This window comes from Pyrgilauda ruficollis, unplaced genomic scaffold, assembly GCF_017590135.1.
Source record: "Pyrgilauda ruficollis isolate IOZ18807 unplaced genomic scaffold, ASM1759013v1 scaffold61, whole genome shotgun sequence".
NCBI lineage: Eukaryota > Metazoa > Chordata > Aves > Passeriformes > Passeridae > Pyrgilauda > Pyrgilauda ruficollis.
The window spans coordinates 2,720,495-2,734,955 of NW_024527822.1; the positions used below are offsets into that span (position 1 = coordinate 2,720,495).

The following is a 14,461-nucleotide window of genomic DNA, read 5'->3' on the forward strand; positions in this document are numbered from 1 at the left end:
AAGCTCTTTAGATCCTTGGGCCTTCCTGGACAGTGTCAAATTGTTTCCTGTCATTTATTCTTTGCTCTTCTGTCCATTTGGTAGTGATTGTACAGGGCCACCTATTAGCAGCATGTTTACCAGCAGCCTTTGAAAACAGTTAAAGTAGCTGAAAGTGAGCATTAGATGGCAGGTGGTGATGAGGTCTGTTTGAGCAAACACATTTAAAAGGCTCCCTTTGTGTACAAGACATCCAGTAAGCCTGAGCCTCCTGCCACACCAGGATCATCAGCTGAGGTGGGAAAATGAAACTCTGAGGTATCCATGAAATCCATGAAACTGAGAGTGGATAGATTTCTCTCAGATCTTTCCAGCAGGAAAGACTGGATGCTTTCCAGCTGTCAGAAGCTCTTTTTACTTTGCAGCTGCCACCTCACCTCTTTTCATAGCTCTGATGATATCATGGTACAACAGCTCAGATTAGGTGATTATGACACACTGATACAGATTTGTCACAGGTACTTTTTTATGGGCATTATCTTCACACTGTGCAGACACACTCTAGCCCAATAAAATCTGGAAAAGGAACAGATTTCTGTGCTTTTCCCATCAATGTTTTATTTTAAGACATGGGCCAGGATGCACTCTGAGTAGCAGTCTTGTGTAATCACAGCAGACTGGAAATCTTCTTCCAAAGCAGTAGCAGGAATTGAGCTGAGACAACAATTTTCATAACTTTTGCTGTCAGCTCTTCTGTCCTTATCAAACATGTTTTATTTAGCTCTGGAATGGGCACTGACTAGAATGAGTCTCAAGACACAGGAAAGCCTAGATGATGTTTGCTGAAGTGCTGATGAAAATGAGGGAGCGACTCTGCTTGGTCTCTGAGCGATCTCATGCAGCCTCTCATCGTTCCTATTTACATGAGGAAACTTGCTATTTTGGAGAGGAAGCTCTTGGAGCCTGTGACAGGAGCTGTAGTGCTTTGAGAGATGTTTGAGAGCTCTCATTACCCATGGTGTGGCCTCTGATGGCTGCACAAGTGCCTCCAGGCTTGTTGTTACCTTGCTGAACACAGGATTTACTCATCCTGGTTCAAGAGGTCATGACCACTTATTTCTGAAGTGCTGACAGGACTTTTCCCCCTCCTTCACAAAGAAAACAGCTTTAAATATTTGTTCTATTTCTTTTTTTTTCTTTTTTTTTTTTCTGCAAAGGATGCAGTTACTCTTTAGTGTTTTCCTTTTTTTCAATGTAATACGTTGTTCAGACAACATTTTCCAAGCTCAGAAGGTTTTTGTTGTTGGTCACTGTGGTGATACCCACAATGGTCCTCCTTGAGTGTTACACCTGATGTTGTGGCTTCTGCATAAGTGGTCTGCAGCTTGCCCACACCCAAAAGCTTTCATGTCTTCCAGTGTCACTCCAGCTTGCAGCACCTGCCAAGTGCCCTCAAATCAATGGAAGAGTCATTCCTCCTAATTGAGGAATAAAAGTCCTCAGCCTGGCTAGGGCAGACAAATGCCACAGCCCAAATCCATCAAGTGCCCTGCCTGCCACCTCTTTTGGTATTTTTCTTTCCCATGTGTTTTACCTCAGGTTAAGTAACACTCAGAGATCTTGGTGGCCAGGGAGGCCAATGGCATCCTGGCCTGCATTAGGAATTGTGTGGCCAGCAGGAGCAGGGAGGTCATTCTTCCCCTGTATTCGGTGCTGCTGAGAGCAGTTTGAGCCAGACTCACATCTTGAGTGCTGGGTCCCATTGTGGGCCCCTCAGTTTAGGAAGGATGTTGAGATGCTTGAACGTGTGAACAGTAAAGCACTGGAATGTTCTTCCCAGGGAGGTGGTAGAATCACCATCTCTGGATGTGTTTAAAAAGACTGGACATGGCACTTGGTGCTATAGTCTGCTTGAGGTGTTAGGACATAGATTGGACTCAATGATCTTAGAGGTCTCTTCCAACATCATTATTCTGTGATTCTGTGATTCTGTGATCCTGTGATTCTGTGATCCATCACTTAAAACGAATTTCCGGGTGCTTTTCTTCAGAGATAGGTAGAACACCCTATTTTTTAAGATCTTACCCGAACTGATTATTTTTATCAGTTTAACCACTTTGCTTTCAAGTAGCTGGAAGATATTTAGGCACATATCACATGCCAAGGGCACCCAGGGCTCTCTTAAGTCATTGGCATCTGCTACAATCTGTACTTCATCTCCAGAAATGGGTCCAGTCAGATCCCACTTTGCAAAGTGCTGGACAAGCTTCTGGCTCAGAAGCAGACCTGATCTTAACTCATGTCTGCTGCCCAAGTATTTGCAAGTATGCAAACCCCCTGTCATTTCTGTCTAATTTCCTTGATCAGGATATACTTTCAACTCCTTGTGCTTCATTTATCTCAACTTTTCTTATTTTCATTTGCAAAGAACAGTAGTATCCATGACACTAAATGCCTGTTTATGTGGTCTGGAAATTTATTGAATAAGGAAGGGTGTAATTATAATTAAATCCCTTAACAAATATCAGTTTTCTTTCTGAAAAACAAAATATTACTTTTCAAATTAGACTATATCTGAAATGTGCATGACCAATAGGGCATTAGGACTTCAGCTTTTAAAGCTCTGCCTTGCAGATTAAATTACTGTCAAGAGTTCTGAGTTCTTATTTTTTCAGGAGTTTTGTCAGAGATTTTGGCACTGTGACGAAAAGCTGATGGTTAAGATAATTTAACCCAATTATCTGAGCCACTTTTGTTAAGAGACCAATCTAAATGTTTGCTTACTGAAAAGGGAATCTGATAATACAGCCTCTTCTATGAAGGTCTTGCATTTTCTTGTCTGCTTACCATTCTTATCCCCATTTCCTATGGAAAGAGTCTGGGTGATGAGCTGGGACTAGACACCCAACTTTTAGATAGCACCTGAGTTGGGAAAGGTGAGGCAGCTTGTGTGGCTCATTTCACTGCAAAAGAGGTGTGAGGACTGACCTGCATGGGTCTGAACCCTTTGTCCAACGTGGAGAAGAAGTGGTGCTTTCAAAACCCTGATTGATGTCTGTGATTATGGGCAAGATCCCAAGAAGCCATTAGTGATTTATAATTTTAAACATTATGGATTTGGGCTGGTCAGCTCTTGGCTTTATATAATAACTCAGTTTTGATGTAGGAGCTGTTCAAACCTGCCTGAAAATGAGCCATCCCTGAGGTGTATCAAGCTGGGCACCCACCAGGTGACTCCAGTCACTCAGCAAATTCTTCTGAAGGGATTTTGGATGTTTGGGAATTGGGTCTCACTGAGTGACTTTCCATGAGAGGTGGTCCCTCAAAAGCTTTGGTTATTTCTGCAGATGGAACTTAGACTTCCAAGACGCTTGAAAAGTTATTCAAAAAATGTTAGAAAGCCTGTCTGAGGCAATCTGCCTCTCATTTTGCAGAAACACTGAATTATGAGCTGTGTTAGTGGCTGACTAATATGTTAATCCTACTGAGATTTAAAATTCTTGCTCTGAGTCCCAATCCTCTTCAAGTAAAATTTTCTTGTACTTCCCTGCCATACAAATCAGGGCTGGTTCCTGGATATGTGGCTGGTCCCTGTAAACCCCACCTCACTCACTGTTTTCGTCTTCTGTAGTGCTTTTATCAAAGGTCATTTCACAACTTTCATCTCTGCTCTTCCAGAAATCCAGTAGTTTCAGATCTCACCAAAGCCACCTGTTCCTCTTAGCAAGACCACATCATTTAAGTAAGCAAGTGATTTCCATGTTGAATTTTGACCTGTTTGGTATCCTTTGAGTCAAGTGTTGGAAAATATTCAATAAGCCTTCAGAATATCCTTCTTAGCAATAAGCTGCCTCAGGAGCCTTTAGGCAGTATCATGAGTAATCAAGTAAAAATAAAGCATGGGAATTATTCTGAACAGAGTTTGCTCAGGCAGAAGCACGTGACAGGGCAATTTCTGTTGCCAAATCCTGACAAAGACTTGTGTTACCCTTTGCTAAGCATAAACTGCATTATTATCCATGGCAGATATCTAAATCTGACTCAGCAACATGAAATAGAACGACAGGAGCACAGGAAGTCAGCAATCTGCACTGAAACCCTGCTCTCCTTCTGAAAAAGCCTCAAACTTCAGAGGTGAAATAAGAATGACAGGAGCACAGGAAGTCAGCAATACTGCACTGAAACCCTGCTCTCCTTCTGAAAAAGCCTCAAACTTCAGAGTCTTGGCTGACCAGACCAAGATGAACAGTGGAGGAATGTGTGAAAAAATGGAAAGAAGTTGTTTTCACCCCAGGATTCGGTGGAAGAAAGACTCTGGTCTTGTGAAGCTGCTTCATGTGCATCTCAGCCTGTTTGCACTGTGAGGAGGGTACTTTGTAGGTTTTCACTTCAGGAAAGGGGCTGGGTTGGCCCTTCCTGTGCAGGGCAGGCTGTTATGAAGAACAGGCACCCTCAGTATAGCATAGTATAGTGTAGTATAGTATAGTATCTCTTTAGTATAGTTATAATATAGTATTAATGTAATACAGTATAGTGTTAATAAAGCAATTGTTCAGTATTCTGAATCATGGAGTCAGAGCACGTTATTCCCAGCACTGGGGGCTCCCTACATATGATAGGTGACCACTGTTTATGGTTTGAGCCCAGAGTGATTCCCTGGGGATGTGTGACAGTGGAAGTTGTGCTCAGCTGGCATCTCCCCAGCTCCAGAAATGGGAGATTTGGCTTTCCCCTTCTCCTTTCTGCTGTTTTGTCTCCCCAGTGTTGATCCTTTAATGCTGTCAGCTCCTGGATGTTTTTCGTTGTATCTCCTGCTTTTGCCTCTTGGCACTGATCTGCCTTCATTCCTGAGAGCTTCTCTGACTTGTATTTCAGCTCATTAAATACTTCCATTTTTCCGTATATCAGAGACAGAAGATGCTGAGCTATGTCCTCCTGTTCCTGCAGCATGTCTGCTTATTGGAACAAAAACCAAAAGCAGCCATTTGACCTCAAAAGAAGTATTTAAACCTCCTTCCTTTCTTCATTAATGCTTACCCTGTATTGTTCTCACCTGTTTCAGAGCTGCCATCCTCAGCAGCAGCTATCAGTGCTCTTCACTCCTTTAAAACAGAGAGAAACGCCCCAGCACAGCTTTGATGTTTTAAGAGGGAAAACCTTTATATAGCTCACATCCCCTCATCTCAGAATTGTTTTCTGTTATGTTAATGTGGCATATCTGTATAATGTCAGGAGCTCACTGCTGCTCAGCAGCCATTTGCATAATATTTTCTTTAGGAGCTATGACATGTGTAATGTTTACCAATCTTGAAAGTTATGTAAACAGGCACAGACAGTCAGAGGTAGAAGAGAATGTGAATAAAATACTGGGAATTTGAAAGGACTTGAGAGTTGGAAGACATCTAAGCACATAAAGACAGGAGAGCATTAACTCCCTTCTCCCTCATATTTTGTCACAAAATTCGATTACAAGGGATAGAACAAAACAGAAAACTGTCACATTTCTTCTTATGCAGTGGTCCCAATTTCCAATTCACATACAGTGGTCCCAATTTGCTGAATGACTTGAAAATTGGAGTAGTGTTTTTAACCTGTGCTGCAGACTGGGGCATAACCCAATCTTTAAGAGTCTCCATAATGTGGTTGGCACCTGTTATTTTACCCTGAAGAAAATTCCACTGAATTTTCTTCAGTTCTGCAACAAGTCCCTGGTGAAATTTGACCCTTTCCATCATTGTTCTGCTTGTGGAAATGCAGATGTCCTCACCTGCCTCATGGACTCTCTTCCTTTGGTCCCCTCTATGAGTCCTCATGCCAAAGCACCAGAAAGTCTTTTTTGATTCTCATTATCTCTTCTTGTTCCAAACCTTGCTGGCAGTATTGACCTTGGGTTTTTTTGTTGGCTTGTCTGGATTAAGAAGACAAGTCTTTGAAGCGTCCTACCAGTACAACAGAGGATAGGTGGATACTAAATGTGGGGCTCGGGTTTTAATATATTTCTGTGTTTCACAATTTGTTTTTTGCTCTTCTTCATTAAGTGCTTTGGTGCTGGAAAGTCTCCTAGCAGAGGAAGGTGTGACTCCCAATATTTTTGTTGGGATTTGTCACTTCATTACTTTCTTCCAGCATTTGAACTCCAAATTACTCAAAGGAAATATTGTACTTTTTAAAACCTAGTATAGTAAGTCTGCTTTAGGAATGCCACATTAGTGATTTCTTCCATTATTGTGGATGTTTTGTTCTGAAAAAGGCAAAAGCTTCTTTACATTAAAAAGATTAGGGTCACAGGGGTTTAAAATTTAAGTTTAAGCATTTGCACTGCAAGGTCCCAACGGGGAAAACATAATACTTAAGGATTCCAGACAAAAAATACACATTTTTAAGTCTCAGTAGTATAAGATAGCAAAGCAGATCCACAAGGAGTTTAAATACATTCCCAGGCTCTTGCTTCTAGCAAAACTCAGACTTTGGTGTCTGTATAGAGGCAAGAGGCTCAGTTCCTTTGTGCACATGTCCAATTCCTGCAGCTTTTCCTCTTTCCCTCTGAGGTGCCTGTGCTCCCAGAAGCAGAAGGACAAATGACTCCCTCTGACTCTGACATCCAGCAGGCTTTGGGAGGCAGCTGCTGGAAGAAGTGGCGGCTGCTCTCCTTCCTCTCCTGCAGATGTAGCTCATCTCCTCCCTGACTCGCTGCCCTTTCTGAGCTGCCTCTGGAACTCCCCTCTCCGGCAGCACGGAGCTGCAGCGCTGTCAGGGAGAATCTCTGCACCCCTGCAAAGCTTGGCCTCATTTTCCTCCTAAACAGGGAGGTGATGGACCTCTGCCTCTCATGCATTTTTCTGTGCTTTGTTTTGTTTTCTGTGCCTGGAGACAAAAAAAAAATTGTGAATTTGCTCTACTTTGGGAGTCATCCTTTCTCATGAGAATACGACCTTCAAAAACCTCAGGACACATTTGCAAACACAAGAGTTATATGTGGAGAGCAAAACAAGGTCTTGGGGGTCTTCAGCTTTCAGAGTCCTACCTTTTGACCATATTCAAATGTCTGAGCTTATAACACGTGCTTGTTTGGTTTTTTATTTTCAGCTCCTGAAGTGCTGGCCCAGAAGCCCTACAGCAAAGCCGTGGACTGCTGGTCCATCGGGGTCATCGCCTACATCCTGTGAGTACCTCTGAGTTCCCAGTGCTGGCACCTTTGGGACCTGCACCTTGCTCTCCCACCATGGAGTTACCTGCTTAGCCTGGGGCAAAATAATTAACCCCTGACACTTGTGATGCAGGGTAGCGTGTACCCTGGATGCCTCCCATTGCATAAAGGCTGAAATTTGAGCAAAAGTGGTAGGAAATGGACTAGTACCCTTCAACTGCCAAAATCCTTGGTCCCACCAGAACTACACTGTGTGCAGCAGTGTGGGCTTGTCCAGCTTGTGACATTATTGAAGTTATTGTTGTCCCCTGCTCAGACTGGCTTTGAGAAGAAACAAATCTGGCTGTGTCCACTGAGCTGCCACAGAACAAATGTCTTTTCCTGATAGCATTACCACTGCTTTATTTTTTTTACTTTTCCCTTTTACACAACTGTCACAACTGTTATACAAGGCTGAAGAAAAAAGCAGCTCCAACGAGGCACAGCATTAAAGCATTCCTACTTTGTTCCCCTTTTCCTTAGGCAGACATTTCATGGCTTGTCAACATGAATAACTTTTTGATGGTGCTGTAAAACTGTTTTTGCCAGGACATACCTCATTGCTGTGCTATCCACTCTGTGCAATGTTCATTCTTTACATTTGCATTACATTTGCATAATTTATACGCTACCCAAAACAGGGAGGTTTTATATCAAATAGTATAGAAAGGTGGCTTTGTTTATTGCATGTGTGTTTATTTATTTAAACCAAAATCCTGCCTGAAAATATTAGTTTATTACCATCTATTTTGAAAACTTGTTAAGTACAAAACTTAGATGGGAATGGATTTCTCTTGGAGCAGCCATCAATAGCAGAATGCAAAAAACTTTTGCTAAACAAAGCAAAAATCAACAGTGCTGATTCTGACTTTGGTTCAAAGCCCACTGGGACCTACTACAGCAGTGAGGAAGAGCACAGACATGCCAAAATACCTTGAAGGCTTCCTCACAAACCATTCCTTAGTGCTCATTTAGATGAGGATGATGTTTGCTGGCTCAGTTACCTTTTTCACAAGCAAATCTGATCATGGAAGTCCTAAGAGTTGGGATTTTTGACATTGTCAGTCCTTGGCAGCCATGGCAGGACACAGCTGGAGCCTTTTCTGATGCTCTTTTAGGACTTAGCAGAGTACCAGTTTCAGAGAGTGGGAAAAGAAGGATGCAGGTGAGAGATGGCACTACTCTGCCTCACATCCAGGCTCAGCTGCTGCCTGGGTTCAGTTTATTGCCAAATATCCACCGTGAAAATATGTGTCCATCTGGCAGCCCAGGGGAGGGCTGGGAGATGAACCTGGCTGTGCTTTCCTCCAGGTTGTCAGTCCCAGGTGTCCATGGCTCATGCACCAAAGGTCTTTTGTTCTGGCAGACCTGTGCTCTTGTTTCACTTGTTGCTTTCACAGGTCTTGCTGGGGAACAGGGGTGAGACAGTGCTAAGCAATGTGTCCTCCACACCCACTTTATAAGCACTTCTTCGACAGGTGGAAGGTTTTAATCCCCTCCATAATCTTTCCCCCTTCCTAAGCAAGGCTGCTCTTTCTGCAAGGTTCAGCCCTGTTTCCTGCTCTGTTTTCCAAATCAGCATGTGCTCAGCTTGTCGGGCAAGGCATGCACACTCCTCAAATTTAAATTCCCTATTCACTACACAGGGAATTCCCAGCCCTGAAGGCTTAAATCATCTCAGTAAGAATGAGCTTCTATGAATTCCTGTTTGCAGGACAAGGAAACCTTTCCAGGGTTTCTGTGCTTCAGGTAATAAGGTCTTGATTTGTATTTTGTACAGCCCAAATAAGTGGCAATAACGCATTGCTGTAGAAGGAGCCTGTTAATGTGTTTGCCAGATTGTTACAGCTTGGGTGGGATTGGGTCTGAGACCAAACCAGCTCTTTCAATGTGTAAGCCACATCCTTCAGCATCCTTCAGCAGCACTCCTGGGCTCCCTTTGGTTAGCCCCCCTCAGCCCATGGCAGCAGGGGCTCTGTGCACTTCAGAGCCACTGGGCCCCTCAGCCCAGCCTGAGTGGATGCAAGCAGCCATTTCACAAGGGTGGGCTGTTCAGTTGCCTAAACTTGCACATTTAGTGCCATTCTGGGGGGTCCAGGGCAGCCACATGGATTTGGAAAGTGTAACACGCTGCAGAGACCTTCCATCTGGAAAGGCAGATGGATCCCAGCCCGAGACCATGGACCATGTCAAACAGCACCAGATGCTCATGCTGAGGTGACTGGATCACACCCTGCTCCCTGCTCAGAGCCCTGCTCCCACAGTGTGGATTCATCTGCTCTGTGGTACATTTACATCACTCTCCAGCCTCCCTTGACTCCATCTCTGCTGAGTGCAAAGTGATCTGAGAAACCCAGCCCACACCTCGCGTGTCCTAGTCTTGGTCTGGATCTCATCCTTGCTTCCAGGAATAGCCAGAAGTTGCAGATGTGGTCTCTTAAGAAAGTGAATGTCTGGAATACAGTAAAAAGAGAGGGAGGAGGAGGGTCCTTCCCTCAGCTGGAGGGAATTATCCCTGGTGGGGTCTCTGATACAGCCAGTTGTGGCCTCAGCAGTGCCACACCACCAGAGGCAGCAGTGCCAGCAGGGGCTCCCAGTGGGACACAGCACTGGGATGCCACGAGGAGCAGCAGCACAAGGACCTGGTGAAATGCTGGGAGTCAAACCTGCCCGGAGCAGGAGTTATTAGCTCCAAAATGTAGCTGCACCCATTCGGATATGCCGTTTCCAGCTCCACAGTCAGCACAGCTGGAGCTACTTGCACATGCCTAAACCAGCTGGAGATGCATTTTTGCATATGGCCATCCAAGCACAACGTCCTGCTTCATCTCCTCACCTCTCCCACAGCTCCTCACTGCCACTCTGGACAGACTGTTGTCATTTAAGAAGATGGAAACTCAAAGGAAACCAACACAGAAGTCAGGCATGAATTAAAGATGCTTTGAGCTAATATTCCTGCAAGTGGTTTGAGTGCCTCCAGACCCGAGCTCAGTCTCACTTGAGAGCCCTCAGTTTATGACACTGGAAGAACAAACTGTTTCTGTGGCACTGATGCTGTAGAGAAATATTTGTTTCCGTGATCTGCAAGGATGTCTTGGGACAGAATACTTCTGTTTCAGTGCCAGTCTCTAATGCTTCTCCTTAATGACAGCCAGATTGCAGAGGCCCCACCAGTGGAGTTTTTATCAAAACCTGTTTTGCATGAGAAGTCATTATTCACAAAAACTAATTTTAGAGCCTGAAATTTCCTGTTATTCCAGTTTCAGTATTTCTGAATTTGAAACAGCCTCACTGTTGGGCTCGGCCTTCCACTTATCACAAGGTAGTTTTGATAATGTGTCCAGCTTTAAGATATAAAACATAGAAAGAGCAAGAGACTTCACTGGATTTGGGGCCTTTCTGGGTCAGATAAGGGATTATAAAATCTTGGGGAACAAAAATACTGATCACATGCGTACCTTATATAGAGAAGATAAGGTTAATTTATGCAAAAAATAGAAAATCATGTTTTGAAGCTGGAAAAGAACCTGGGGTCAGAGAATGCTCTGCTTCAGCTCCTGGTTATTCATAGTCTTCTGCAATAGGTCAAACACATTTTGCCTTGAATTTTCTTCTGTTTCCCTTCGCTGTTTGGACAGAGAGTCACTAGTTTGTTATTGTTTATAAACAATTACCTATCTGGAGATAAATCTTGGATCAAACTTTCACACTTTGCTGCTGAGCTGCTTTTGATTTTCAAGTAGATGTGCATGAATCATCAGTGGTGTTTGTATGGAAGGATTAACCAGGGACAGTGCAAAGCATATTATGCCAAAAGAAGTTTCCACCATCACCCTAGGAGTCATCCATTGGGAAAAAGTGGTCAGTCATCTTTCCTGCTTTGCATCACACACAAGCCTAAGCAAAAAAGTGAGGAATAACTCCCCTGTTCAGCACTGGAAGGAGAAACAGTGGTGGCAGAGGACACAGGCATTTTGTGTTGCTCAGGAAATCTCAGCTAACATTGGGAAAAGAACCCCAAATGATTGTTCCTCATTGTTTGCTTCTTAATTTGTCTGTGATCCCCTGTGCTGATATGACCTTGTCCACAGCTTTGTGGAGGCACCAGTGTCAGCCAATATGAGGGACTGTTCCCAAAATACACAGAAGAAATATATGTGTTTATCCCTATAAATAGCACTTGGATGACTTCCCACGCCATAGATCTCAGGTCTTTGAGCAGCTACTGAATTCTTTGTTCTAATCTAACTGTAAAATTGTGTGTAAAACCAACCCTGGGGCCTCTTGTGTTCCAGCCTGGACACTGACCATGTGCATGAGTTCTTTAGCCTTTAGTATCACTCCAGTATGTACTGGGAGCTTGCAGGGGTTTGCTTTCTCTGCCTGGTAAATATAAGATGTTCCTGCTATTCCTCTTGTGCTCTCAGGATCACTTTTAGAAATGAATTCTGACAATATCTTTCTCTTGCACATCCACCTGTGTTTTTCTTATCTGCATCCCATTATTTTTAAGGCAAGACTGGGAATAAGAGTTTAGGGAAAAATCTGTTGCTTATGTGATAAGGTTGCTAAATAATTCTGAAAAGCTTTTATTTGGTGAAACTTCAAGAAAATGATGACAACCAATAGCTGCCTGAAACTCCCCCAGGACCGTGCAGGAGTTTTTCACATTGAAGACAGAGGGGTTATTTTTGCATTTCTGCATATATAAAGGAAAGCAGCAGAACCTCTGATAGTGAGGTCATTTTTTTCACACAGAAATGTCCCAGCAGATGGAAATGAGGTTGGTGGGATTTTGATTCTGTAAGAATTAACCAAAAAACTCATTATGAACTTTGGAAAGTGGCCCAGTTGCTGGAAGTCCAGCAAGATTTCCTCCAGCCATAAAATGCAAGATAGGCTGATTTGCTGGGGCTTTCCCATCCCTTCTGCAAAGCCAATAATGTTAAACCTTAAGTAACATTAAAACTGCTGTGTCTTCCTAAGCTCTGTTTTTAAGGGAAAGGACAGCAAGGCTGTACATAAAACCCCTGTGTTTTGGCTCTCACCCATCCTGTGCCAGGGTGCCCCAATGTTCCCCTCCTACATGCCACCTCTTCTGACCTGCAGGGCTTTCTCCCTTCTCACCTGCTTTCTGGTGTGAGTCCTCATTGATTTGCCTCCCAGAGGAACATCCTTGCATCCCTTTGCAGGAGGTTCATCCCATCCCTGGCCAAGCCAGGATCAGCCCCTGGGCTCACTCAGCTCCCAGGCAAGGGCTGATTTGGAGGGATTTCCCTGCCTATGACCTGTAGCAATGAATCCTTCTCAGCCTCTTCCTAGCAAGGGAAAAGCTGTGCCAAAAGAGGCTGTTTTCTGCCCTGTGCCCAGCTCCTGGCAGTTCTGGTGTCCTCCTGTGTCTCCTTGTGCATCAGCATGGGCTGCAGTGACCTCCTGGACACAGAGGCAGATTCCCCAGACGTGTAGATACCCCAGCCATGCAGATGAGCTGGACTGAAAGGCTCTGGAGGGGCTGGGGCTCTTGCTGGGACCCACATCTCTGCTCCCCTCTTGCAGGGTTGTTGCCCTCCAGCTCTGTGCTGCTTAGCAGTGTGCTCCTGCCTTTTGCTGCCACAAGTGTGCATAAATCACAGCAGTCCCAACTTGTGCTCTTGTACCTTTGCCAAGGTAATTAGTACAGTGCACATTTGAAGAGAGTTATTGCTCTCTCCAGAGCAGCCTGCCAGTGCCTCAGCATGCACAGCACTGTCTGCTTGCCTTCAAATGCTTTATCAGAGCATTTTGGGTTTGTCTAAGGAAAGTGCTGAGGAAGGCAGGAAATTAATGAAGGGCTGTCAGGCTTCTTAAATGCAGCCCCTTGAGTCTCACAGGGAGGAGGGGACAGAGCAATGGCTTCAAGTGGATCTTTTTTCTTTTTTCTTTTTTCTTTTTTCTTTTTTCTTTTTTTCTTTTTTTTCTTTTGTTTTCATTTTTTCTCTTTTCCTTTTCTCCAACCTTGGTATCTCTACCCCAGTGCTTATCCTACCAGTTGCAGTGCTGGTGTTGTCAGCTCCATCATTTCCCCTCAGTAAAACACCCAAAATCTTGAGGGTTGGAGGAGGAAGGAGAAAATCAGTTCATGTGCTCACATCCCCAAGACTGTGGGATGTGAGCACTGATAATTATTACACTAAAACAAGTAATTTATAAGCTCTTCACAGATACCAGTAGAGCTGGACACTGATTGTGGATCCAGTCTCTTCATTAAGCCACCAGATGTTTTTCCTCTGTTGTCTGCGTACATAGTGGCTTTTTGGCATTTGCTAAATTCAGCTTTTTTGAGGACCCTTCTCTTACACCACCTGCACCACGGGGTTTCCAACAGGAGCACCCAGCCCCAGGCACCAGCACGTGCCCATTAAGTAGGTGCAGCCCTGCTCTGGACATACACGATTGTGTGGCATGAGTTTATCTAACTGGTTTGATAATGGCAGTCATCCAATGGGACACAAATGAGGACTGGCTCATCTGCTCTCTGAGATAAAAGAGATTTCTGGTTCAGCTGAACCACAGTGGGTTCATCATCGTGCTGCAAATTTCAGTGGAGTTCTCCCGGGTCAGTGTGGCTGTGACGCAGATCAACATCTCAGTATTTAAATTATTTATCGAGCACGCTGGCTCTTCAGAGCTAACAAAACATTGCTCCTTTCACCCTCAAGTGTTGAGTTGGTTCAAATAACCTCCAGGGCAGCTGGCTGGCTTTGGGTTATAAATAACTCAAGTATTTCATTTCTTGCCGTTTCCCCCCCTTGCTCTGCTGCTGTTTCTGAGCTAGATCTAAAATCTGTTTGTAATGGCTGGCTCTCTCCAATTAAATGCTTTATTGAGGTTGATTGACTCAGAGTTTAAAAAAACTGTAGGAAAAACATCATTTCAATACCAGCTAAGTGTGTGAAAGAATGATTTAGACCATGGACCAGCAACAAGTGGAAAAAATGTGTCATCTCTACAGAGAGGCAGGAAGGGCTCTTCAACTGTGAGCAGAGTGGGTTTGCTAAAACCTTGGGCCAGCCTCAGAGGTAAATCTGGCACTTTGCAACATTGGTGTTAAAACTTGAAAAGGGCTGTCTCTGCTGGCATGTGTGTGCAGAGTGGGGCAGAGTACTGCCTGCAGCAGCAGCTGGGTGTGAGGGATCTCTGACACATGATTTTTATCACTGCACTTTCTTAGTGCGGTTCTTTTCCCACATCCAGCCCTGCCTCAGCATCGTGGCTGTCCTGTTCTGCAGCACTGGGAGGGTGCACCCTGAATATATT

At 44.2% G+C, this 14,461-nt stretch overlaps 1 protein-coding gene across 1 annotated transcript in view; it reads left to right on the plus strand.

Annotated features, from left to right (window-relative positions):
* The window catches only part of CAMK1D (calcium/calmodulin dependent protein kinase ID), a 210,363-nt gene that overhangs the window by 172,570 nt on the left and 23,332 nt on the right, over positions 1-14,461 (plus strand). The window contains exon 6 of the mRNA XM_041483769.1: positions 7,066-7,141. Within this exon, the coding sequence (XP_041339703.1) occupies positions 7,066-7,141 (76 nt within the window). The remainder of the gene's footprint in view (positions 1-7,065; positions 7,142-14,461) is intronic.